The sequence below is a fragment of the Pempheris klunzingeri genome, chromosome 7, assembly GCF_042242105.1.
Source record: "Pempheris klunzingeri isolate RE-2024b chromosome 7, fPemKlu1.hap1, whole genome shotgun sequence".
NCBI lineage: Eukaryota > Metazoa > Chordata > Actinopteri > Acropomatiformes > Pempheridae > Pempheris > Pempheris klunzingeri.
In genome coordinates this window covers 9,502,387-9,527,122 of record NC_092018.1, presented here as the reverse complement: position 1 = coordinate 9,527,122, position 24,736 = coordinate 9,502,387, and the positions used below count along the sequence as shown (strand labels likewise).

At 42.4% G+C, this 24,736-nt stretch overlaps 1 protein-coding gene across 4 annotated transcripts; it reads right to left on the bottom strand.

Annotated features, from left to right (window-relative positions):
• Window positions 1–1,183: 1,183 nt before the first annotated feature.
• Window positions 1,184–22,269, bottom strand: atxn2 (ataxin 2). 4 transcript variants are annotated; one of them, XM_070833538.1, is made up of 26 exons: window positions 21,762–22,269; window positions 20,185–20,215; window positions 19,742–19,801; window positions 19,245–19,316; window positions 17,634–17,784; window positions 16,751–16,765; window positions 14,775–14,899; window positions 14,496–14,587; window positions 13,979–14,176; window positions 12,914–13,086; window positions 12,292–12,540; window positions 10,818–11,003; window positions 10,493–10,672; window positions 10,209–10,316; window positions 9,936–10,006; window positions 9,446–9,807; window positions 9,229–9,292; window positions 8,988–9,134; window positions 8,270–8,287; window positions 7,521–7,593; window positions 6,372–6,565; window positions 5,655–5,781; window positions 5,355–5,546; window positions 5,043–5,254; window positions 2,913–3,090; window positions 1,184–1,874 (listed from the first exon to the last, which is right to left on the bottom strand). In XM_070833538.1, the coding sequence occupies exons 1-26, from the start codon at window positions 21,869–21,871 to the stop codon at window positions 1,846–1,848; spliced, it is 3,417 nt and encodes a 1,138-aa protein (XP_070689639.1). In that variant the 5' UTR covers window positions 21,872–22,269; the 3' UTR covers window positions 1,184–1,845. The 4 variants fall into 4 exon arrangements, with proteins under 4 accessions (XP_070689639.1, XP_070689640.1, XP_070689641.1 ...); XM_070833539.1 differs by lacking the exon at window positions 16,751–16,765; XM_070833540.1 differs by lacking the exons at window positions 8,270–8,287; window positions 16,751–16,765.
• Between the last annotated feature and the right edge of the window lie 2,467 nt (window positions 22,270–24,736).

Genomic DNA, 24,736 nt, shown 5'->3' with positions numbered 1-24,736 from the left:
GAAAGTGCATCTCCCTGTCTCGTCCCCCTTCCCAGATTAAAGAAATCAGAGCATTGGCCATTAACTCTAACTCTTGACCGTGGGTCATATAAAAAACTCCAATCCAACTCAAAAAAGTTTCATTAAAGCCCATATGAGCCAGTGTTTGCTCCAAAAACATCCAGTCCAATCTATCGAATGCTTTCCCAGCATCAAGGCTGAGAAGCATTGATGGAGTCTTTCTAACAGAAGCAATAGACTGTAGATTTAGAGCTCGTCTGACATTGTTGGTGCCCTGCCGTCCGGTGATGAATCCTGTTTGATCTGAGTTAACTAATTTCCAAATGTGTCTTTGTACTCTATTTGCCAAGATAGAAGTCAAGATTTTTAAATCCTGACAAAGCAAACTTATAGGCCAATATCCCATACACTGAGTGGGGTCCTTTCCCTCTTTATGTATAACTGTAATGATTGCCTCTGACCAGGTTTTTGGGGGGGCCCTTTCATCCAGTGCATAATTATATACCGGACACAAAATTGGGGCTAGCTCATTAACAAAAACTTTATTGTATTCCCCAGAGTATCCGTCTGCACCTGGGGATTTACTGTTCTTTAGCTTACTTATACGGTCTATTATTTCCTATACTGTTATGGGGGAACATAGCATCTCAGCCTCATCCTGTGATAAACTATTCAATTGGATCGAGTCCAGAAGTTTTGTTATTTTCTCCTTCTTCCCTAATACTTCTTGACCTTCATATAATTTTTTAGAATATGCAGCAAATGCCTCTGCTATTTCTTTTGGTTGAATAAATGTTTAAAGACATATTTGTGCATCTAATACAACAGTGAGTGTTTGCAGCAGCAGGACTGAATGTGGGGATCAATAAAAAAAACAAAAAACAAAACTGCAGCCCACGTTCACGGTTATGAGGGAACGAATGAGAAACACACAACTCAATGCAACCACAGTAAGCCATTCAGTTTTTAAAACTTTTTTATTGTTTTTAAATTTTTTTGCTCATTTTTTAAATTATTTATATTATCTACAAAGTAAAAGTTTTAACTTAAAAGTTACATAAGGGTCAGGTGAGAAGTGGGATCTGATCACCTCAGCCATTATAATTTCATAAATAACGTTTCTCCTGTCCTCTTGGCTGCCAAAAACGTGTTTATTTCACAGGAAGCTTCTTGTCATGTCTCGTTTTTAGTTTGGTTAGAAACTTTTCATGTAGTCTGGAAACAAACGCAGCACATAGCAGCAGCAATAAACAGTACGATTAATACTGTCTAAAGGTTGGAAGATTTTTTTTTTTTTCCTTAACAAGGTGCAGACAAAACACAAGTTCCAGTTGAATTTTCTTCTTCACTCTCACTGATTAGTTACTCTCATTCTCTCTTTCACGTCTTACTTGGCAAGCTGACTCAAATTGCAATTTGGGACCCCTGACAGTGTGTTTGTGTGGGTGTTTTGTTTGTGTGTGTGTGTGTGTGTGTGTGTGTGTGTGTGTGTGTGTGTGTGTGTGTGTGTGTGTGTGTGTGTGTGTGTGTGTGTGTGTGGACATCTGGGTGTGAACAGGGGCTGAATAAGAGCAGTCTTGTCCGTTAAAACTCTCTAGCTCGTTAAAACATGTCACTGCATCAACCTGTTAACATTCTCTTATTGCCTAGTCTGGGAGGGAGGGAGGGAGGGAGGGAGAGAGGGAGGGAGGGAAGAGAAAAGCTGATGTGAAGCATGTCTGGTGAGGATGAGGAAAGAGAGGAGAGGGAGGGCTCTCATTCTCTTCATCTCCTGGTTATGAAGGCTCTGGTTGAGAAGCGCGATGCGATGCAGAGCGGGTCCCTCAGCTCGCCGGCGCCCTCTATCTACAGCTGCTGCTGATGATGAGGTTGCACTGCGGGGACGAGACAAAATGGGGGAAAACGTAACTTCACGTATGTAGAGATTATCCACAATTCATAGGCTCACAACAGTGACCACGTGACCACGTGACCATATGAACTGTGAGTTCTCGGTCTGTGCAAAAGTAGCTTTAGACAAATCAAGAGTTTCTTCCAAAGCAAAATTCACTCTTTGTTACTGTAACACTGTCTGGAGAAACAATGAGGAACATTCACATTGAAAAAAATATGAAGCTGTCCTTAAATCATGTTTTTTTGTTTTGCAAAAATGCAATAAACCAAAAACATGACTGGCCAGTTGTGAGGCAGTCATCACCCTGACACATGCTTTGCGAAGAATACGTGTTTTCCTCAGCAGCTACAGGACGTCAGCACCAGATGCTTCAGCTGAGTCAAGGTAAACAGAGCAGAAACTCAAAGTCTGCTCATTAATTTGTCTGCTCCCACCGTTTTCTTGCCAAGACGTGTGCCTAATATTACAGCACAGCTGGCTAGCTAGTGTTGGCTACCTATCTAACGGTAAGGATAGACTGCAAAAAGGGAGAGTCCGCCCCGTTTGGTCGTCTGCCGTGGCTTCACCTCTCGATAATATCTTGTCAAGAAACCCTGCCAGCACAGATGAGTGTGCAGAGTCTGTTTTTTCTAGTCTGCTCCTCTGTTAGGTGTGACCGTTAGATCTGCTATGAGATAGCCAGATCCAGCTAGCCATCTGGAGTCACGACAGGCCCATAAACTGAGGCGGATCAGCGTAGGCTGAAACTATCGTTGTTACAGTTTATGGGTCTGTTACTATACAACCTTTGGAGTAAATGTGTGCACACATTTCGCGATGTGGATCTCTTTTACAGTGTATAAAAACAAAAGATTTGAATTTCTCAAATTAATTTGATGCATTTTAAGCTCCATAAAGGATTAATCATTTGGATACACATGCCATCATCAACAATCAGCTAGTAAGACACACACACATGCTAATCATCATCTCATGACTTTAGAGCTAAAGAAAATGAAGACACTAACAAAGAACATACCTTGTGGATGTGCCAGGTAGGAGAAATGTGTGGTGGAGGAAACAGGTATGGGGTTGAGAGCAGTCTGGGGCATGGGTGGCTGCGGACCCCCCGGGGGACCCTGGGTAGCCATGAGCATCATTGTGGGGTGGGTGGGCGCCGGGTGGTGAGACGGCACCATGCCAGACTGCATATGGGCCTAGGTGTGAGAGAAAGGGTGTGAATGTGTGTGTTGGAGACAGCGAGGGCAAAAGTGCGACAGGAAGCGAGAGAGACCAACATCGGGATGAGAGGAAAGTTAATTAAAAGGCTGAGACAGATGAGCGTCAGCGCCGCAGGAGTCCCAGCTCCTGCCTCTGTAGCTGTGACCGTGGGAATAAAGCATAAAGCAGAGCACCCCTCTGCCAAACACACATCATAAATAATCTCTGTTCACACAAACAGTAGACAGAGATGCATCATGACTGTAACAAAAGTCATACATAAACAACTGTCATACAGCAGGTGATGACATACTGTAAAAACACAGTATGAAACGCTTTTCTACCAACAAGTGTTTGTTTGTTAAAGGAATAGATTAACAGATTAACAGAGAGTGACAAGAGATCAATATTAGTCTCATGTTTGTGCATGAAGTACGGAGCTGGAGTCAGCAGCTAGCGCGGCTCGCTCCAAAAACACACCCACCAACATCTCCAAAGAAAACACGAGAACATTTTTTTGACCCCTTATCCTCCACCCATTTCTGTCCATAACACACTGATTCAAAGGGAACCAGGTTTCCTCCTATACTAAAGCACGTCGGCTCTGTCTTTGTGGCGCTGCTTATCTTGGCGTGCATATAGATTATATCTATAGCGAGGTTCAACAACGCAGTTACTTTCTGAGAAAACTGAGGTAATTTGGAGCAAACAAACTCATCCTGTTATTGCTTTTCTAGCCTATAATACAGTGTTATGCAGTATGGAGTCAGTACATGGCACAGTTGACTGAAGCGTTAGACACACAATTTTTATTTTGTTCTTAGCAGATTGTAGTCAGTATGGCTCTGAGCCGAAGAGAAAGATAAGTATTCAGACTGCATATAATAAAAGAATGTCGTCTCTGGCTGGTAATATTACATCATCCTCTCATATTTCATTTGACGAATATCAGCTTTTGCCATCAAACAGAAGACTCCGAGCTCCACAGGCTACAGCCTGAGCAGACTGAGCCCAAACTCTTGTGAGACAGAGAGTAAAAGTGAGCGATTAAACTGATTGTACCTCAACTCTCATTTGTAATGTCTGGTGCAATGTGTGTGCGTGTGGTGTTTGTTTTGCTGTTTGGTTAAATGCATTTTGTCTTGTATCTGAAACACTGTACGTCCTGAGACACAGGCCCAATTGACAATAACGTGAAATGCTCATTCCTTAAATAAAAGGTTTATCAGTTTATAGGTTTTGGGATAAAGTTTCTCTGTACAGCAACAAAAGTTTCAAATCTGACAACCTCAGTGTGATGAAAAGACTCCAGGAGCATAAACGAATGTTGCTCCGTACGACTGTCTAGAAGCAGCTACACCGCGTGTTGTCAGTCTCACATTTCTGTTGGTGTCCGGATTTAAAAAGATAAAGAGAACGTGTTAAGCAGTGAGAGGTAAGCTGAGATAACTACGCCCCGACTCCATACTTAAACCCAGATGCACGGGCTGATACATTTACCCACCCAACTCTCTCAATTAAGAAAATATGGGCCAAAAATGGTGAACTATTCCTTTAAGAACAGAAAAGGCTCAACGCCTCCAGAGCTACCAAAAGCATTTCTGTTTTTCTATACAGAGGTAACATGATTTTGATCAGTGAAAGGGGTTCACTTTTCCTCTGTATCTGCGGTTCCACTTACACTAGAACAACTTACATCCGCGACTGGAAGACGTGAGACGCACACTCTTATCTAAACTTGGTCAGACCGCCAAAATAATATCCACTGCAGTCACAGCTTGATCAACATCCAAAAATGACCCACTTCTAAACTAAAACACCTGCTGGAAGCTATCCCAGATTTCCTCACTCCCACATTTAAAATCCTGTACAGGAAACGCTGCCAATCTGATTACTCTGCTGGAGCTCCTGTGGTTGTCCAACACGCTGATAGCAGGTTGTGACCTACCTGCTGCACGTGTGCCATGTGGTTGTGGTTGTAGCCGTGCTGCACCTGCTGTGGGTGGATATACACAGTCTGCTGGGCAGAGGGGAACGATGCCTGGGGGGACTGAGGGTTGGGCCCCGGGGTCATGGAGGGGGGCGTGGGGGCCAAGGCCGAATACATCTGCTGCTGCGGGGACTGGTTGGCCAGGTGGAGGGCCTGGGCTGCTGCTGCCGCTGCGACACACGAAAACACAAGAATGGAAACACAATATTCACGATATCCCCGTGTACAGAGATCGGGACAATTTGGGCAGGAACAGCGCGACACACTCACCTGCTGCTGCCTGCGGGTGCTGTGGGTGCTGGACTGGGCTGGCAGCTGGGTGGCTAGGAGGACCTCCGTGTTGTGGGGGCCCGCCCTGCTGGCCTTGGCCTGTAGGCGTGGCAGAGGGTTGGGGGTGCTGTGGGTGAGGGTGCAAGGTAGCGCTGGGGTGGGGGTACTGCTGAGGCATTGGCCCTGGAGACACTGTGAGACAAGAATCAGTGTTTGTGAGGATGACACATTTTAGCAGAATTCACATAACCATCTTGTTGAATGCTCATATGAACACACACAGGTGATGGGCCGACGTACCATACATGGTGTGTGTCTGCTCCGGGTACTGTGTGGTCGAGGAAGAGACGAGACTGGGTTGGCCATGCGTAGGAGGCGCCATCATCCTGGCACTGCCCTGCATTACTGGACTGAACACATGCTGCGCCTGGAGGACACACACGGACGGGACAGAAGATGGACATCAGCATTACTGTGTGTGTATATATATGTGTGTGTTTGTGTCAGTATTTTTTTTGTTGCTGACAACAAAGCAGCATCAAATATTAAAAAACTGTCAAGTACTGAAAGCTGGCATCGAGCGGTCTGGTCTGATCATATCTTGTCCAATTTTTTAGACTAAATTGTGTAGTCGGTTTCATTAATGTTCCCACCCTTAATCAATATGTGGTCATTATGTTACCCTGAAACACCCTGAGGACTAGGTCTCCTATCTGCGTCTGTGTTCCATCACAGGCAACAACACTTCAGGTGCACGAGCCTACAGTTCATCAGAGGTGATCAAACATTGGCATCGTGCTGACACCCTAACAAGGTGCTGGCCCACAGGCACCTGTCAGACAAATGGCTGACTAGTGAACAGCTGGCACAGGTAAAGACTGCCAGCACTAACGGACAGCACCAGAGTAACTGTCGTGGTTACATATGGCTCTTAAATAGAGGAGCCTCCTGGGGCGGGCTTTGCCGAATAAGCAGCTTGAATTGTTCCGATGCCGCCAGTGACGCAGTAAATCTTACCTGGGATTGGTAATGTGTCATCTGCTGGACCAGCGGCTGACTGGTGAATTGCTGCGGGCTGCAGGTGAAGTACTGGGCAGAGTAGGCAGGGCTCGGTGCTACAATAGGTGGTCCTGCTGCCGTGGCTGGGTGCATCATGGTGGGCGTGCCTGGCGGGTGGTGCTGGTCTGACCTCTGCTGGGGCATGTTGGGTACTGGAGGTTCATGTAGGGAAGAATTTCTGTTTAACATTCCTTAAATCTGAAGTGAACAGAATCATGGAGGAGTGAGGAAAAGTGCCTCTGGTTACAGACAGAGGTAAATTAATTACAGAACTGACCAGAATACAAGACGATTGGTTATAAAATAACTCCCATTTTCACCACTTCTTTGAAAAAAAACAACTGATCAGATTAGTCCTGACGAGAAAGTAGAACTGAGATACTTCAACTGATGCATGTAATAAATCCCACATTTTTACAGTTCTTTGCTCTTATGCTAACATCAATTTCTGATACGTATTATATCAAATTATTCAAATTCTGCCATGTGTGGACTACTGTAAAGTCTTTGACCATTTTTACTGTGTATTTTATTGTTCATGTTCAATTTTGTGCCCACACTGCATATCAGCTTCCCTCTGGGATAATTATGTTTATCAGTTAATCAGCCAATCAATCGGTCACACTCCCTGTAAGGCCTTTTTCTACTCCTCTTCATCACATTCAGTGATCGGAAATTAATGACATGACTTGACAGAGGATTCGGTCCCCCGGTCTGATTCTGTGGTAAAAACACTGGGTGACTCTTCTTAATTGGCTTTCACTCATCAGGAATTTATTTTCATTGTGGCAACAAGGCATCTAAACTAAGCCATCAAAGACTCCCCTGGATTAAAAACTAATCTGAAAGACACACAAAATGGAGTTAAAGAAAGTAGCTAGACTAGCAATCACACATCTACATCTACATGATGCAACTCTCTCCTAATGTAATATAATGTAAGAACCTGTGCTTCATATTTTATTCAGAAAAAAGTCTTGTATTCGGGGCCAGTGTCATTTTTCCAATGAGATGGTCTTAGTAAGCTTCAGAGAGATAGACACAGAAAGAAAGAACAAAAGGCTCACAGATGACGGTGAAATGAGCGAAAGCAGAGGTTATTCTCACCTTTACCTGGTCTGTAGGGTTTAGACTGGCTGACTGTCATATGAGGCATCTGAACCTGGTACATAGCTGGAGACTGGAGTGAGGAGAGGAATGAGGATGATGAGGATGGCAGATGAGGAAAACAAGTTTATACTCAGTCTTCTCAGGGCACTTCAGCATCATTTCTAGCACAATGAGTACCGGCCCAATGAATAAAAACAGGTGACTTTTTTGCTCACTTGTGTGGGACTAATCTTACTACCCGGCTGTGGGGCTGAACACAGACTATTGAGCTTTTAAATGCGGCTTTAGTAGCTAACCCCTCACCCAACGCATACAAAAAGCACATATACGCATGGAACATTGTGGGAATTATCTCTTACCTGGGGCCACATGCATTTTCTACACTTATCTATCGTTGGACAGAAAAAGGTGTTTCACAACTATGACTATAACCCAAACACTGCTCGTCATCTTCCATTCCTTAACTCCATTAACATTTTACACCATGCATTTCTATTACAAACAGTGCTGTAGCAAAAATAAAGAGGCTTAAAGTCCTATTAGCTGACAGCCATTTGATCGGTAAAAAAATGAGGCCAATAGAAATAAGATGAAGTTATACATCAATCTGTGATGACAGTTTAAAATGAATTGCAATAAGAAGTTGGCAAACCAACATCTGATGGCATTAATTCAACAAGCAAGCAAAAACATCTCAGTACTGATTGGGCTTAAAAAACAAAAGGATTTAAAAAAAATTTACAAACCTTCCATATTATGCTTTTCTAATGGAGCGAGAGAGAGAGGGGGAGGGGGAGAAAAGGAAAAGAGAACCACTCTTTAGTTGCTCACCAAGGTACTTTATCGTTTACACGTGTCTGATGTTGGATCACCAAGTTTTTCTTAAAGCAACACAGAAATAAATATAGATCTACGACTACAAATATTAATAGCTTTCATCAAAAATATGCTAAACACCTTTAATAAGTGCTTTGAGAGTTTAATTTGACATCATACTGTATACACATTTTCTTTCTCTAGACATTTCTAAACTTGTTATCCCAAATATTTATCTAAACATTTTTCAAGAAATTCAGCACAAATAGTTCACACAGAGGACAGTGTCTGGAAGATGACGGAGGAAAGAAAATGCTGACGAAGGATGCGCATGTTCTGTGGATGGAGGTACATAGAGGAAACAAAATGACAAAAAAGAGATGAAGCCCTTTTAACATGGAAGGAAAGAAATGTGGAGAACACAATGATGGTTTTCATTAGAGATGAATGGAAGACAGGAGAGGACAGGAAAATAAAAAATGAGGCAGATATGTTGGGCGACCTCGTGGTGATGGTTGTTAGGGATTTGTTTGAATGAACTTTGCATTTTATACTGATTAAATGTGCTGCTCAGGGTGATCTGTACTGAATAAAAACAAACACATCTGTTCTTCATACTGTACACTTGAGCCTGCAGGCGTGTCTCACCTGTACTCCAGGGCTGACCGGGGTGAGGGGATACATCTGGGGGAAGCAGACAGTCTGGCCGTACACAGCTGGGGGCTGCTGGACCACGATGGAGGGGCTGGGCTGGCCCTGAGGCCGCGGAGGCGTCGGGGTGTTGGCTGGTTTAGGCTGATGATGGAGGAGATGCAGAGAAAGAGTTAACTTAGAATCTAAGTTTGTGGTGTTTAAATTGTGCAGTCTGGCAGCAGCAGGGCACACTGACCTGCGTATTGAACCTGGGTTTGAACTCATTGGCATTTGGGTTCAGGGTCGACTTTCTCACTTGACTGCAGGAGGATAATAAAGAGTGATGAAGTTTACGTTTAAAGGATTTAAAGGTCTGGCACGATTATTATCAAGAAAATACGCAGTATCACCAGACTCATCCTTTAAAAATATGTACAGTCTCCCCTCTCAACCATACAGCCACAGCAACTCACTCTTGTACTGCTTCCTTTTTCTCCTCCTTCTCTTCGTGCTTGGGTCCACTGAATGTGGACGTGGCTGTCGTCTGAACTCCCTGTGAAGTCACATCCAGCCCTGCCCTCTTCTGCTCTGGGGCTGAAGGAGACGGGGACAGCGCAGCTGGGCTGCCAGGCTTACTGGTGTTTGTGGTGGTGGTGGATGGAGCAGGGGCACCCCCTGGGGTGCCAGCAGCAATCACTACGCCATCGTCTGTGCCCTCCCGCCCCACTGTGGAGGCTTTGTCCAGGGGAGGGTCTTTAGGCTTGTCTGCTGGATCTCTGGGAGGCTTGGTCATCATCTGGTCAAAGGCAGGGTCTGGGTTTGAACTAGACTGCAACTGGAAAAGGGGAGGTGAAAAGAAGAGTTAGAGGAGGCACACACAAGCTCCAGTGCAGCCTTAAAAACACAAGGTTAGTCATGTCAGATTTTCAGTATTTCTATACCATGCAAGTGAACGATTCTTACCCTAAAATCTACACTAAATTTCTTTAAATTATCTATTTGTTTTCTCTGCTCTGGTGCCATAGAAGGGGGTCCTGTAAGGTAAGCAGAGAGAGAGGGAGAAATGTGAATGAGGGTTTCAGTCATGACCAAATATGTTTTTTTAAGATAGCACAAGATAGCTTAAATTATATTACAAAAACAGATGAGAAACAACATCCTCTTAGTTGTGAAACTTCACAGCACACTAAAGACTGAACCAGTGTTTTCTGAAGTGAATACTGCTGTCCAGTGTACCTTTACAGACTGGTCTAGTGATACTAGGTGAGCTGTCCAAGGGCTTGATGTTCTCCTTGTTTGCCGTGGGGGATGTTTGTCTTGTCTCCTGGACACGACACTCTTTTGCTGTACAGAACCCAAAAATAATTGGTTTACTAGGATTTGTGAACAGTGCTTCTGATAGTAGCAGAGCTTCCGCTAAAAATGTCACATACAAATACACAAAAATCTGGTATTTCATATCATTCTTCCTTATTCTCTCATTCGATCTCAGTGAAAGTGTGGGTTAACTTAAAGCTCACCATCTCCTGGTGGAGGGGCGATCATGTTGGGAGCAGGGCTAGCAGCAGTAGGGGAGGAAGCTGATGTTGGTGTGGCAGCAGTTTCCACAGGGGCTGTTCCTGTCTGGGGTGATGGGAGAGAAGAGGGGCCAGGGGAGGCTCCACCCATACTATTCTGTCGCGGGGAGCGAGGCCTGTGAGCTAAGGAGGGGAGGAAGAAATAAAATTATGTTTGTAAGTCAGTCAAAGTTACCCCAACCGAAATTCACTCATCTTGATTTACTGGCCAAAATCAGAGGTAAAGGTTATCAAAAAGAAAAAAAAAGGAAGGACAGAACTAATCTACCTCCGCTAACCACAGAGGACCATGTCCCTCCGGAGGAGCTGCTCCTGGTTGGTGGAGTCACTGGGACCTCTCCAGGGGCATTGTGGGAAATTAAGTCAACTCCTGGAGGGACACCAGCGGTCCGGCAGGGTGGCACTCTGTGAGCACGAGGCGTCCGCTGGGATTTTGGAGACATCCTGGGTGGACCTGAAGATGAAGAAAACAGATGAGGACAGACAGAACTCCATTAACAGACAGTTAGCACACTGAACAACCTGTGTTTCCTACCATCTTGCTGTGAAGGTTTCTCTGTGAAACTCATCTGTATGTTAAAAAAAACGTTTAAAAACTCGAACCTCTGCACTGTTCACACCTTAATCGGAGGTTTAAATATCACATCATACAGTAATGTTATTTTAGCAACATGCATATTAGTGGAAAAACTGCAGATGACCCTGTAAAGTGATCCATCAACACACCACCACACCAAAACAAAATGAAGTGAGAGAGGAGAAATGGTGAAACAGAGGAAAGGAGGTGAGGTGGAAACTCAATATTTAAAAAAATCCACTGTTTAGCAGAGTTTGTGCAATTACAAATGACTTACAGGTGACAGCCCAGTGCAACACCAATCTTTTGCTTAACACTAGTGGAATATTTTGCCACTTCCCTGTTGAAACTTTTGAATATATAAGTATGGACACAATCTTAAGTGTTTGGACAGCAATACTTTCACTACCCCAGCTTACTGATTTTTACATGACACTTGCTTCCTTATCAGTTTTAGGATAATGACAAAGAGCATCGATGTGGAAGACAGTGGTGAGTCTATAACCAAAAAGCATCTGCTGATGTTTTAAAATATTAAATTAGACTTGATAGATAAATCAAGTGCTCTTGTTTTTGCTGTCCTCCAGTGGTTGAAGTTCTTGCCTTGCTACAATAATGTTAGGTTCTCATTACAGGTACGACAGATGGCACCAGTGATGCTGGGTGTTAGAAACATTTAGGCAGAAAAGGTCAATGGCAGAGTGGCAAAAAAGCTCAGTGATCAGTGATCAGGCTCCTCTTCCTCTTGACTGCTCTTATCAAAGAACATTTTGAGAAACTAGCGCCTTGGTATATTCAGTGCCATAACTCTTGCTAAACAGAAAGCACAGCACACACACCGTGGTGCACCCACATGCCGAGGTGAAACTGCCTGACGCACTGACATAGGATCAGCTTTGTGGCTGACTAAATCTTCACAATTTCCATGTGTAGGGAAATTGTAAATCTGACCCCAAATCAGTCTGATGAAGCAATTTCACCTATTTGTGCTGTTCCACACCAGACATGGGCAAATTACTTTTTGAAAGCAGTTTTCCGTATTTAAGTTTTAGGACACTTCTAACATCTTTTGATATTAGTGGGTATTTCATTTCCATGCTGGGCTCAATCCATCCACCTTCAACTCATGCCTTTGCCCAGGTCTACTCCACACTCATGTGGGTACCTTCTGAAGACATGCGTTTGGGCAGAGTGGAGGCTGGCGACGTGGGCCCATGGTGGGAAAAGGAGGGTGAGGAGGAGGGATAGGAGGGGTGGGATGAATGAGAGGGAGGTCTGGAGGGCCGAGAGGGGGGTCTGGAGGGTGGCCTGGTGGGCGTGGTCGCCCGAGGAGGCAGGGAGGAGGGGCCAGACTGGTAACGAGAGGGGGGGCGAGAGGAAGGAGACGGACAGGGTGAGGGCCAATGGGATGAACCTAAAAGAGGGAAGGACAAATGATCAAGGATGACAACCAGTTAAAAAGGGGGAAACAAAGGCATAGCGGGAACAGAAAGAAGGGGGAGATTAATAAATATGAGATGAATGGCAAGGCAGCATTACAATGATTTTATTGCATATGTAAAGTGATGTAAATGCATAAAATGAATTAACGGCAACAAGAAATATGAATATCACCACCAGCTTTACATCAGTTAAACTGAAGATAACAGGAAAACCTATCTGTTTTAAAGTCACTATTCTGACCAACTAATTCACCAACCAATGCCTCCCTGTACTTTTCAGAAGTATTATTATATAGGATGTAGCAAGTTAACACCACAGGTTTAGATGTGATGTATTAAACGTACCTCCGTTGACGACCCTCTGGTCGGCCCCAGAGCTTGGACTGTAGTCGTGAGGTCCTGGTCGAGGAGTTGAGGGTCCAGCCGAGCTCTGAGCCAGACGAGGTGAATTCTGACGTCCGGCTCCCCATGACATCACCTCCCTGTTCCTCTGACCTGGAGGAATGTACTTGTTCTCTCTGCACATGCAAGCACACACACAGACAAACAAACACAATTTAACAAAGGGCAGGAATTAATTCTATACTTTACTACATTCAAGTATTTCTCATCTGCCAAAATGAGTATGTTTTCCTTAATTACCAAGGAAGTACTTATTCTGGGAACAGCTGCTGTCTCCTCTGTGAATTAGCTGCAACTACTTTGTTGTATATGCTTCTCAAGCTTGTGCCTGAGCCTTTCTGCTGCAGAGCCACACCATCTGCTGGCATTATTAGTATATGTACTTGTGCTGGTGAGAGCTGGTGATGGCAACATATATTGTGCATATACCATGTGCTGGTAGATCCTTCGCTTATACCATGCGCTGGAAATTAAGTATGTAGAGTGTGTTTACAAGTGTGTATAGTGCGTCCTCGTCTTCCTTAATTAACACAGCACCTGTGGGAGACATCAGCACTCCCACATGATAAATCAGTGTTAGTGCATGAGTATGTAGCGACTTGTTTTAAAAAAGGTGAAAGGAATATTTTATTTAACCATTTCTACCATTAAAATGTGAATGGTGTGAGTTCCAACAGACCTATAGGCAATGAGATTTGTAAACATTAAGAATTAGTCTCAGTTAACTATTGAAGCAGCTCCATGACTTTACAGTATGCACATTTAATAAGAGGATTTAAATGTATACACAAAATCCCACAACAGGAATGTAAAGGATGCAGTGTTGTGTTGTGCTGCTGTGTTTAAAAGCAGCTGACAGTACAGCACGTGCCAAGAGCCAATTATCAGCAATGACAACGAATGAAATTTAATAGGCACGTGCTGGTGGTGAATACAATCTGCACTGACACACACACAGTACAAGCAGCATCCATTGGGCCCAAGTTTGTATGCGTTTCCTGGTCTCACCTGCTAAGTGTGTGAGTCTCCCTTTCCCCTCTTTCCCCTCGAACCACAGCAGTATATTTCTCCTCCTCAGAGCGTTCATCGTTCTCCAGGGCCACGCGCGCCTTGTATGTGGCACTGGCCTCAATCTCCTCTGCCAGCTGGGCAGCACGCGCTTCCCTCTTGAGGAACTCTTCCGAGTTGTCCCGTTCCAGGGGGACCCTGGGAAACAAGCTCAGGTCAGACAAGGGCACAAGGGTGATGGAGTGACTAGGGAGGGCCTGATTTCAAATTTTTACTTTTGTCAAGTGAGTTCACAGTAAAACAAAATTAGAAGAGCGATACAGCATTGGTTAATGAGCAGAAATGTTAAAAAAAAAAAAAACACAGCTTAATTTTAAATATACATACTGTATTTGGAGGATTACATGCAGATTACTTGTATGCAGGTGCTACAAAAGCGAACATATTCTAACACTAATAAACACTGTCTCTCTCTGTAAGCATTGTTTCATTCACTCATGAACACAGAGAAGCTTACGTATATGTGGACAGGCTGCTGTCATATGTAGACAAGACTCCATACTTCTCTTCATTGTATTTGAACATGTCATTGGGGTCCCACCCGTTTGACTGACATGGAGAGAGAGAGAGGAGCAGAGAGTGAGAAAATTTCACTGAGGGACAATACACATTATCAATGCTGGGGATCAGATGACACAACAGCTGTTTTTGTCAATCACGATCATATAAGGACTGTATAGATTCCTTTCTCTGTGCAGCATCAATGTGTGTGTTGTGTTTGTGTCTGTCTGCGTACCACATCTGTATCCAGAGACTCAAGGCTGTCAGAGTTGTGGGTCTCTCCTCCATCCCAGGGCTCTAGATCTTTCTCTTTATGCTCGCCATTGATCCTACCGCTCACTGCTGCATCTGTGAAGTTGTCTGCGGCACACACAAAGAATACATATTCCTGTACAGCAGACTGCCACCCACTAACACTCACACCCATACACATACACACGCAGAAGCTCATGATGGTATAAGGTCACATGGCTGCACTCTCACTGTTTATGCGGGGAAGCGCTCATGCCTCAGGAGCTTCTGCAACAAGCTCTCACAGCAAAGGTCTATATGGAGGTAGTGGTGGTCCACCAGGCACACCCACTCACAACCAGACATGGGCCCAACTGGATTGGGAGAAAATCCTTTCAAAAAAAATTGAGCTATTGCTTGAGCTGGCCTTGGTAAAATGAATAAGGATAAAGAGTTCTGGCAGTGTCTGGAAGTCCCCGAACACTATCACAAAACATGCTAATTAAATCCAAACAGATAAGTGCTAAGTTATTTTCAGCTGGCCAACCTTCCTCTGAGATGTCATGTCAACATTTTGAAAGACAATATTCACATGTATAAAAGACTACTGGGGCTGTAGTAGTCCCTACTTTGATGACCTTTCACTACATTAAATTTAAACTCAAGTGAGCTTTGGTTGGCTAAACTAAAACTGGGGACAGGCATGCTCAAAGAAAACCCCCAATTATATTTGAAAGGAAATCTAATCTCACGTCAGCCCAAGTCTGCGCTTACATTCTCAGAACTGGCACCAATGGACGTACGTGCATAAAGCATAACAGCCACCTGGGGTTAAAATAACTCAGTTATCCCAACTCATCCCACAAAACAAAGTGATTTCTGGCACAGAGGAACTTCAAAAATATTACACTGGCACATAAAGGCAGTTGGGCGACCAGGCCTGAATTATATTAGTAGAGGTGATTGGTATGCTCTATGCACGCTGTCCATCAAGGGAAAAGTACATAAAATAAGGAACATTTACAAATCAAATGTGGGCATAGTGTGGGGTAAGCAAACATGCATTTAGAATGCAGTCAATTTCATGATCAGGGCTGAACCAAATTAAACATCCTGCCATAACTCGATTTTTCAATACAATGTTGGAAAGCAGATTAAGATGCTAGTGCTCGAAATGAAAGTTCAATCTGTTGCTTTCAATGGAATCACACTCATGATGCTTCCAATTTCCCCTTCTCCATCCAGCTCTGATTTAAACTGAGCTCTGGTCCGGGAAGGTTTAGTAAAAACAAATGCTCTGAAAGATAAGTTATACCAAAATTAATGATCACATCTTTCCTCTTCTAAGAGTGAGTCATAGCTGCAAGCGTGCCTCTGTTGGCTCCAACTTTGCTTTGGCCTAAACCATAATACAATTAGTTAAAACTATACATGAAATTTAAACTATAACTTTAAATGACAGTTTAAAACCAAAAATACTTAACTGCTAAAAACCAATAAAATTATTATTATTAGTTTAACACAAAACAAGTACTAATGTTAGTTTACTACATTAAACATTTTACACCATTAGCTGTTTATCTCTCACACACCCTAGGATTCCTCATAAGTAAGTAAGCATAAGGGAATACGTATAATGTCCAAACCCACGAATAAGATAGGGTTCAATTTTGAGCCTCTGCTGATCTCTAAAGTAAGTGTATTTAACCAGCCTTTAATAGAGCACGTGGCAGCTCTTCCATCGAAAGCAACAGCCAACCTAAAGACACCAAAGAAAACCATGGAGCAAGACTGACCTGCATCTGATATTTGATTCGTATTTTAGGTTATATGAAAGCAGTGATCCATAAATTCTTCCATCAAATTGGGTTTGAAATGCAGCAATAGGTGGCTACAGATCAGGCTCAAGCCTTGGAGATTCACAGATTTGTTTGAGTGCATTGCAGAGATGTGAGAGAGGAGAAAACAGCCATAAATTACCTGTGTCAGAGGAGACTAGACCATTGGAGAGGAGAGACAGACAGATGACAGAGAGTCAAAAGATGGACTGACAGATAGAATGACTGACTGACGATCACACAGTTGACTTCCTATTCCACAATTTTAGGATAGGGAGGGGCAAGTTTTAAAGGGCAAGTCTGTTTCCTTTATCATACAATTTAAAATCTGAGTAGTCAAGCCATATATGGCACACTCACCCACATCCCCTTACTTCAACTATTAGATTGGTTAAAAAAAACAAAATAAACACACATAATACCACTGTTTTACTTCTTTTAAAAACATTCTGAAATTTCAAGTCAGTCCACAAACTGTTCAATTTGACAGGATTTCATTTTAGAAGTTGTACAAGTGTAGCGCCATTTCTTCAAATTATGTGGTGACACCTTCACGTGTTTTTTTACCTGCTCATTGTTAGAAAACAAAACCCTCCCACACAGTCAATTTTCTTTCAAAGGAGAATTGTAAAGGTCAAGATTAATTAGATGAAGAAGACTCATTCAGCCTTTATTGAGTGTCCTTGCTGCGCGAGGGCAACCTTAGGGCCAATCAATAGATCACATTAGTCTTCAATGACCGGCCTCTCAGAGGAGACACACAAGATTTAACTCATGGCAAAGCCTCTGTGCCATCAAGGTAGTGAATACAGACTGAAATAGATCAATACATTGTGTGTACACACTGTTGGGCATTCACTCTGTATGTGTTACTTATGTGTGTGTGTGCAATTAATTCAAAATGACAAACTAACCTGGCTACATCATGCATGCTTCATGAGTTTATAGCATATACAAGACTAAGCATATAAAGACTGCTGTTTATGTAGCTAGATAATATTAGCCAACATAAATGATCTCAGTACCTTTCCTGGCGAAATTTAGGTCCACATCTTTGAAGGTCACCACTACAACATCTGAGGCCTTGAAAATTATGCTCTCCACAATATCCTCTTTCCTGGGGGCTATGCACGGCTCTGGGCTCTTTCTGTGGGCTGCGTCCAACACCAGGTCACACTGAGGGAGAAAGTTACAATAAATTGGATTAAAGACGAATCTGAAATACAGCAAAAGCATAAACTGTCTGCAGAAAAGAAGAGGAACCATGGGACAGGGAGGACTGAGATTATGCATTGTTTCATCCCAATCATAAGCCACAGTAGCTGGATAGACAGAAAATTCATTGGCAGCTCTTAATAATTAATCAATCTTTTAAATAGATTTATTGTGCAAAAATGGAAAATATTCTCTGGTTCCACCTTCTCAAGTATGATTTGTTCTATATTGTATCATTGTGAAGTGAATATATAATTTGAAACTGTGGGTGAGACAAAAAAAATTTGAAGAGGTCACCTTGGACTCAGGAAAGTAGTGGCAGACTTCTTTCACTACGTTTTTTTTCCACTAAACAATGAATCAATCGATCAAAAGAAGTGACAGATTAAAGGATAATGAACATAATCCATGTTGCATGAGCACAACCAGGGAAAAGAGTACCTAATAAATTATGTCACGGTGTGTGCTGGACTGGAATGAAACGTTCCATCTTGTCCCAGCGTGGCACATAAACATGCTCGCCTAAAGCTGAACTACAGGAATCCACTCTAGGTTTTTAAGCTGACAGCACAGATAAATATAAGTTTGACTGACATCAATTAACTGAATTTTGCTCATTTAATGACATCTATGTCAGATGGAGGAGCTTGTGAGTTGCAGTGGGAGCAGAAACGACCTCCAATTTCCTAAAAACAAGACATTGCACAACAACCTTGCAAGAATACTAAAAACACAAACCCTGCAACCAAATATTACATTGTTGACCAAGATACGTTGTGCAGAGGGGTAGTGATCACAGCTGTGTGAATATTTCATGTTTGACTGTTCAGCTTGCACACACTGTGGTAATAAAAGCCAAATGTGATGCTTTGTTTTGGTCTGAAAAACAAAGTGGTGTGTATGCCTGTACAAACACACCACATTAAATTTTTCTGGAGTATCCTGCCAGCATTACTCACATTTCACTCACACAACCTTACAAAAAGAGTTGGAAGATATGAGATCCATAAATATCAACCCTGCTGTATGGTAGGAAAACAGAGGATAATGTACATTACTGACAGCCCATCAAAAACTAGAGTCATAGCCAAGCTCTGCCAAATCAACTGGACAGAAACTTCCACCAGGTTCAGGTTAAGCTTTTCATTTGTGCAAAATGATTCAGCACAGGAGAAAGATCGCGGAATACTTCAGCCTAAAAGGGAAGATGAAGGGCCACATACCTCTCATCCATAAAAGGAAAGATGGAGAGGGCGATCTTTGTCTAAGCCACCTCAGGGGTGAAACTGCTATTGAGTGCTGGCTGGGCACTATCTTCTCAGCACAGTTAACCTTAATCATCAGTACTGCTGCTGACAAAAATCACAGATCTAGTTCCATATTAGCACCAGAAAGAGCATCATGCTATGTGTGATCCTTACCTCTGGACCGTATGTCTTAAATACTCCTTCATAGACTGCCCCGTTTTTCACTTTCAGTTCACACTTGGCCCCCTATAAATGAATAGGCCTATCATTATTCACTGTATGCAACACTCACTCATTCAATCAAGTGTCAATGTCAATTTACACATTCAAAGAACAAGTTCAGAAATCCATCTGTTGTGAAACAGATAAATTATCAATCTCTGCTTTGTTTATGCAACCAGCTGTCTCTACAATTCGCACAGGCTTTGTTTATGGCAGCATAGACATTTTGAAGAAACAGCATGTGGTGAAAGACAGACTGCAGTACATACTGCTGTTGCAGATTCATTTACAGTAAGCATGATTCACATGGTTGATTCAGACAAGATTTGTTTGTAGCTGGGTTCAAATCTCTAGTCATTATTATTACAACACAGAAAACAAAATTCAGGACATACTAGACACATCTGGACCATCATATGAAAAACAGGACAGACACACAGTCAACATACCACCACTGAAGTCAAGACATGGACCATCCTCATATTTGCATATACACCATTGAAAATGACCTAAAGAAAAAACACAGTTAACTTCTGACGTTCCCCATTTGCAAAGGCAACATATGCTAAATAGGCTCTCACAGCCATGTGACACCTATTTGACATTTACACTATTCATAATGCATAACCATAAGAAATGGATGTCCAACCACTGGATTTATGCTTTTTTCTGTTGTCCATTCGGTGCAACTTTAAAATCAAATTGCATGCCTTGCAAAAACGTGACACTGTATTCAAATTACTCTGCACAAAATGAACAAAAGGCAGCATTAATCCACTGTGCAGCTTCCCTTCTTGGATAAATACAGCCGTCAAGTATTCCAAAGTTTCAATGATACATGTGGCATGAAAGACTTTCTCCACTGACTTAAGAGAGTTAACTGGTTACTTACTGCTGCTGGACCTTTACCACTGTGTCTTCCCCTGAAAGAAAAAAAAATTGCATTGTTGTCAAACTTGCCAACATTATTCGCACTGAAGTTCTAGCTAGCATAATGACACAATACTGCCCGATGGGACAAACTGTTCGACTGAACGGCAGAAATTTCAAGAGGCTGAAACCTCTGGGATTAAGTACTGTGGCACATAATAAAGGGGAATCCGAGAGCTAAGAATCAATGTCAACACAAATCCCCCAATTTAATCTACACTGAAATAAATTGCAAATGTACATTTGCTACATATTTGCATGCAAGTTAGAACCTGAACTTTCCCACAGATTTCCATAGTACTTTGCAGCTCAAGGGGCTGCCAGCCAAACACTCAGTAGCCTACTTTTTTTTTTTTTTTTGCCGAGCATGTCCTAAAATGCACCTTGTTCAGTAGCTGGCACATAGCCAAGCATTCATGCTTGATTCAATGTAGACATTGGCCACTACATCCTCACAAGGATTACATTATACCTGCTGTAGTAAATGAGTAATATGCTCACTCGATCACGCTCAGTTCCTCGGCATTGAAACGAGACCATGCCATGTCATTTTTAACCAGTCTGATTATGAGTCCTGCTCGCAACTGGTCCAATCATATTTTACATTATCTTCGCAAGGCCTTAATGGACGAGAGCTACGCAATGAATGGGACGTGCTGTCCTAGTGACCGGTGAATAGAAGCCTGACCAAACTGACACCACCAAAATTCACCATGCGCATGCAGCTCCTGCACCGACAGTACGCGTTAGCTTTTATCTACAGACGACATGTGCAGAAACGCCGTGCTTCAAGGACACTATTTCACACGAACATCCACGGCAACGTCAAGGTTGAAAGCCCGTCGCTCTATGATTCCCCCCTTCTCCTCCTCACCTCCATCTCCACACCCGCCCCTTTCTTTCGTGCGCCCACACGCTTTACATCAATTTCTTGGCAAACCCGTTGCAGCAACATTGCGGTAGCGTACAAAAGGTACATGACAAGTCACAGGGAAACAAATACAGCAGCATTATCGCAGTCTCTTAAGTTGAAAGGTCGTCAGGCTGCCCTGTTTGCTAGCCGTTATAATACTAAATGAGGCAAGTGCACCGAATAACAAGCATGGGGCTGTCAAACGGCTAATAGACGTTAGCTAAATTGACTCTAAGCTGATATCAGCGACTTGGCAAGCAGCGTCACGCATGTGGGAAAATGTGTTGGCCCCCTCCCCAAACATGTCTACATCATGTCAGAGTCCAGATGCTGTGTTTTATCCAACGTGCAAGAGGAGATAACGGTACGTCGAAGTTCCAGCATTACTGGAGCAAGCGGATAGGCCTCGCTAGCTAAACTGCATAACGTTACGCTGGGTGACCAGCACGTCGTAAGGCCCACATACCGTCAAGAAACACGTACTAGTTTTGGTCCACTTAACGGGAGTGTCATCTCTCGAAACTGCCACTGCTGGGAGCGACTGTACCCATGCACTGAAAACTGGCCACATTATCCCCCACTGCTGTGTTTTTATTTCGCTAAGTTAACGTTTTAATTGCACAGACCTGCCCAGATTCTGTCTTCCCCCGCCGCTTCCCCCGGCACCGGAGGCGGCGGCACCAGCGGTGTTGCCACCGCCGGGCTTGCTGCGATTTCCACCGGCCTTCATTGACATGGTGATCCCATAAAAGACGGTGTCTTAAAACGACCGGCTTTACACCGCAATCTCTTGACGATGGGACAAGTGTATGGTTGTGTGACAGCTCGCTATCGTTAGCAATCCTAAAATCTGACTGGCTAGCTAGCAGGCTAATGTCAACGTGCCTATATACGAAGATGCTATGCTAAGAAGCTAGCTGGCTAACCGTTGCCAGCTAAATTAGCAATCTGTACAATTACTATTAAAACAGAAAAAAATTATATTTAAAAAAGACAACAGGCGTCAATCACTCTTCCAAAATAAACATAGGTGTTACACCTCTTGTCAATTGGTTACGTAATCCTAACAAAATTTTTCGATTATCTGAAAATAGGGTTTATAGCTATCTCGGGTTCTTTCCGTTGCTAACAGCGAAAAGACCAAAACAGTCTGAAAGGGGACAAAAAACAGCGGAGGGATATATGAAAGGCGTAACGGCTCACAACATAGATCCTAATATTCCTAGACTGTCTTCTTTCACAACCATCAATGTGCTAAAAAGACAAACGTGGTCATATTTGATCCAGTGCGCCAAAATAAGCACGTAGATAATCATTTGTTTAAAAAAGAATACACATAAAAGTAGGCACTATTTTCAGGAAGTCAGTGAATCCTCAATGGCTGTTTTATGGCATCCACGTGAGCCGGTGAACATACTACACGCACAGAAACACACTATTAACACAGTGTTTGTGTGTGTGTTCAAGGCAACTAAACACTTTAAAATGTGACTGCTCACTATTAGACTCATAAAGAGGACACTTTCCTTGAGGTGTTCCCATCTTGCAAATAACTGGTTTGACCTCGACAGTCCTGATAGACGGACATATGCGCAGGTGCCTTAACATCTTATTAATGAAAAAAAATATACGCCTTGATGATTTTGTATATACGAAATAAAAAGGTTGTGCAGGCGGTAGAAAAGTATGGATTTATTCCCCAAACATTCCTGATGTGATTAATTTTAACATGTATAAATTGTTATTTAATCTCCATAATTTAAAAAAGACCATATCTCTGTATCTTATGATTTTTACACTGTATATCTATATGGCTGATCTTTATTTTTCTATTTGTATATAAAATAAATAATACAATAAAAAGATATTAATAACAAATAAAAATAGCCCATTCACACTAAGCCCATGCTGGGCTTGATGCTATTTGTGTTAAATTCTAACAACAAGCCTAAATACCATAAAACAGCAAAATTAAATTTTCTTCATGATTTATTAATATTCATTTTCCTTTTCCATATATATTCAATGATTTTCCCAGTTTTTTCAGTTACTCTAACTTGGAACCATATTAGCTGCACACTTCTTGAGGGGAGGCTCCAAACATGTCAGATGTGTTTTATATTTTTCTATTTAACCCTAATTAAATCTCAAGCGCTAGGTGTTGTCTTCTACTCAAAACATTCATTCAGCGTTTGTATTAACATGAAACATACAGCAAAATATCTACAGTCAGTCTTTGTATTATTGACCAGCTCAGATGGGATTCAAAGGGGACTCATTACTGTGGACATATTTTGTCCTACTAAGGTAGATAAAAAAGAATTTGGCAAAGTAATATAAACACCTCAATATAAAGTCCAATGCAATGCCTCGTTGTTGACTGTGTGCCTGGGATGGAGACATCTTTGCCCAGGGGGTAAATAACACTTAAACCCTAAATCTAACCCTGTGTGGTCTTATTATAAAGGTGTACTTATATTTTAAATCTGAGTCACATAATGACACAATCTTAACCAAGGTTTGGAACTGTTTTACCATGAATGCATCACGACTTTCTGCTCACTGGTGCTCCACTGCAATGTTGGCGTCCTTTTTATTTTTTAGCCCCTGTCACTTAGACATTCTCAGGTTGCCACTACGCAGGTTCAAATTAGTAAGCAAATCAATCATCATAAACCCCTATAGATCTGCTTAACAGTGATTATAAATAACCAACACACATTTATTGAAAAAGCTCAGGAAAGGTGTGACTCACTTATAAATTAAACACAAACATCATCATCAACTCACTACACAGAAACCTTACTGATGGAGGTTTTTCTGTTCAATTTTGTGTTTCAATATTTTGTATTGTTGTGACTTGACCTCTGTACCGCACTCTGGCACAACAATTTCCTCCGGGATAAATAAAGTCATTCTTATTCTTATTCTTATTTTTTCACAAGACTTTACAAGTCTTTTGACATAGCAGAACATGATTTTTTTTGTATTCTTAATTGGGGCGGCTGTGGCTCAGTGGTAGAGTGGGTCGTCCCTCAGTCAGAAGGTCAGGGGTTCGATCCCCAGCTCCTATGGGTCAACATGTCGAAGTGTCCTTGAGCAAGACACTGAACCCCAACTTGCTCCTGAAGCATGGCTTCAGAGTGTGAATGAGTATGAAAGAATAGTCTCCTCCAAATTACATTTCTCCTGTATGATTGATGTGTGAATGGGTGAATGAGGATGTCATGTAAAGCGCTTTGAGTAGTTGAAATAACTAGAAAGGCGCTATACAAATACAGACCATTTACCATACAGACCATTTAATTGTGTTGGCCTTGGGGGACATTTTAGAAAAATGTCAAAATCCTTTCAAGGACCAAGACACTAATGTCTCTGTTGTGACCTTCCTAGATGTTACATCAAACAGGGTATTAAACAAGATTGGCCATGTGCCCTTTACCTTTTATGATAGCTGCAAAGTTATTAGCATTTCATAACAAAACGTCAGGCGTCACTAAATTAAAGCTTTTTGAATTGCTGTGGTCTTAGACCATGTAAAAGTTTGTTTTTTTCTGGTCTGAATTCTAATCTGATCTTAAATTCGAGTAACTGTGCCATA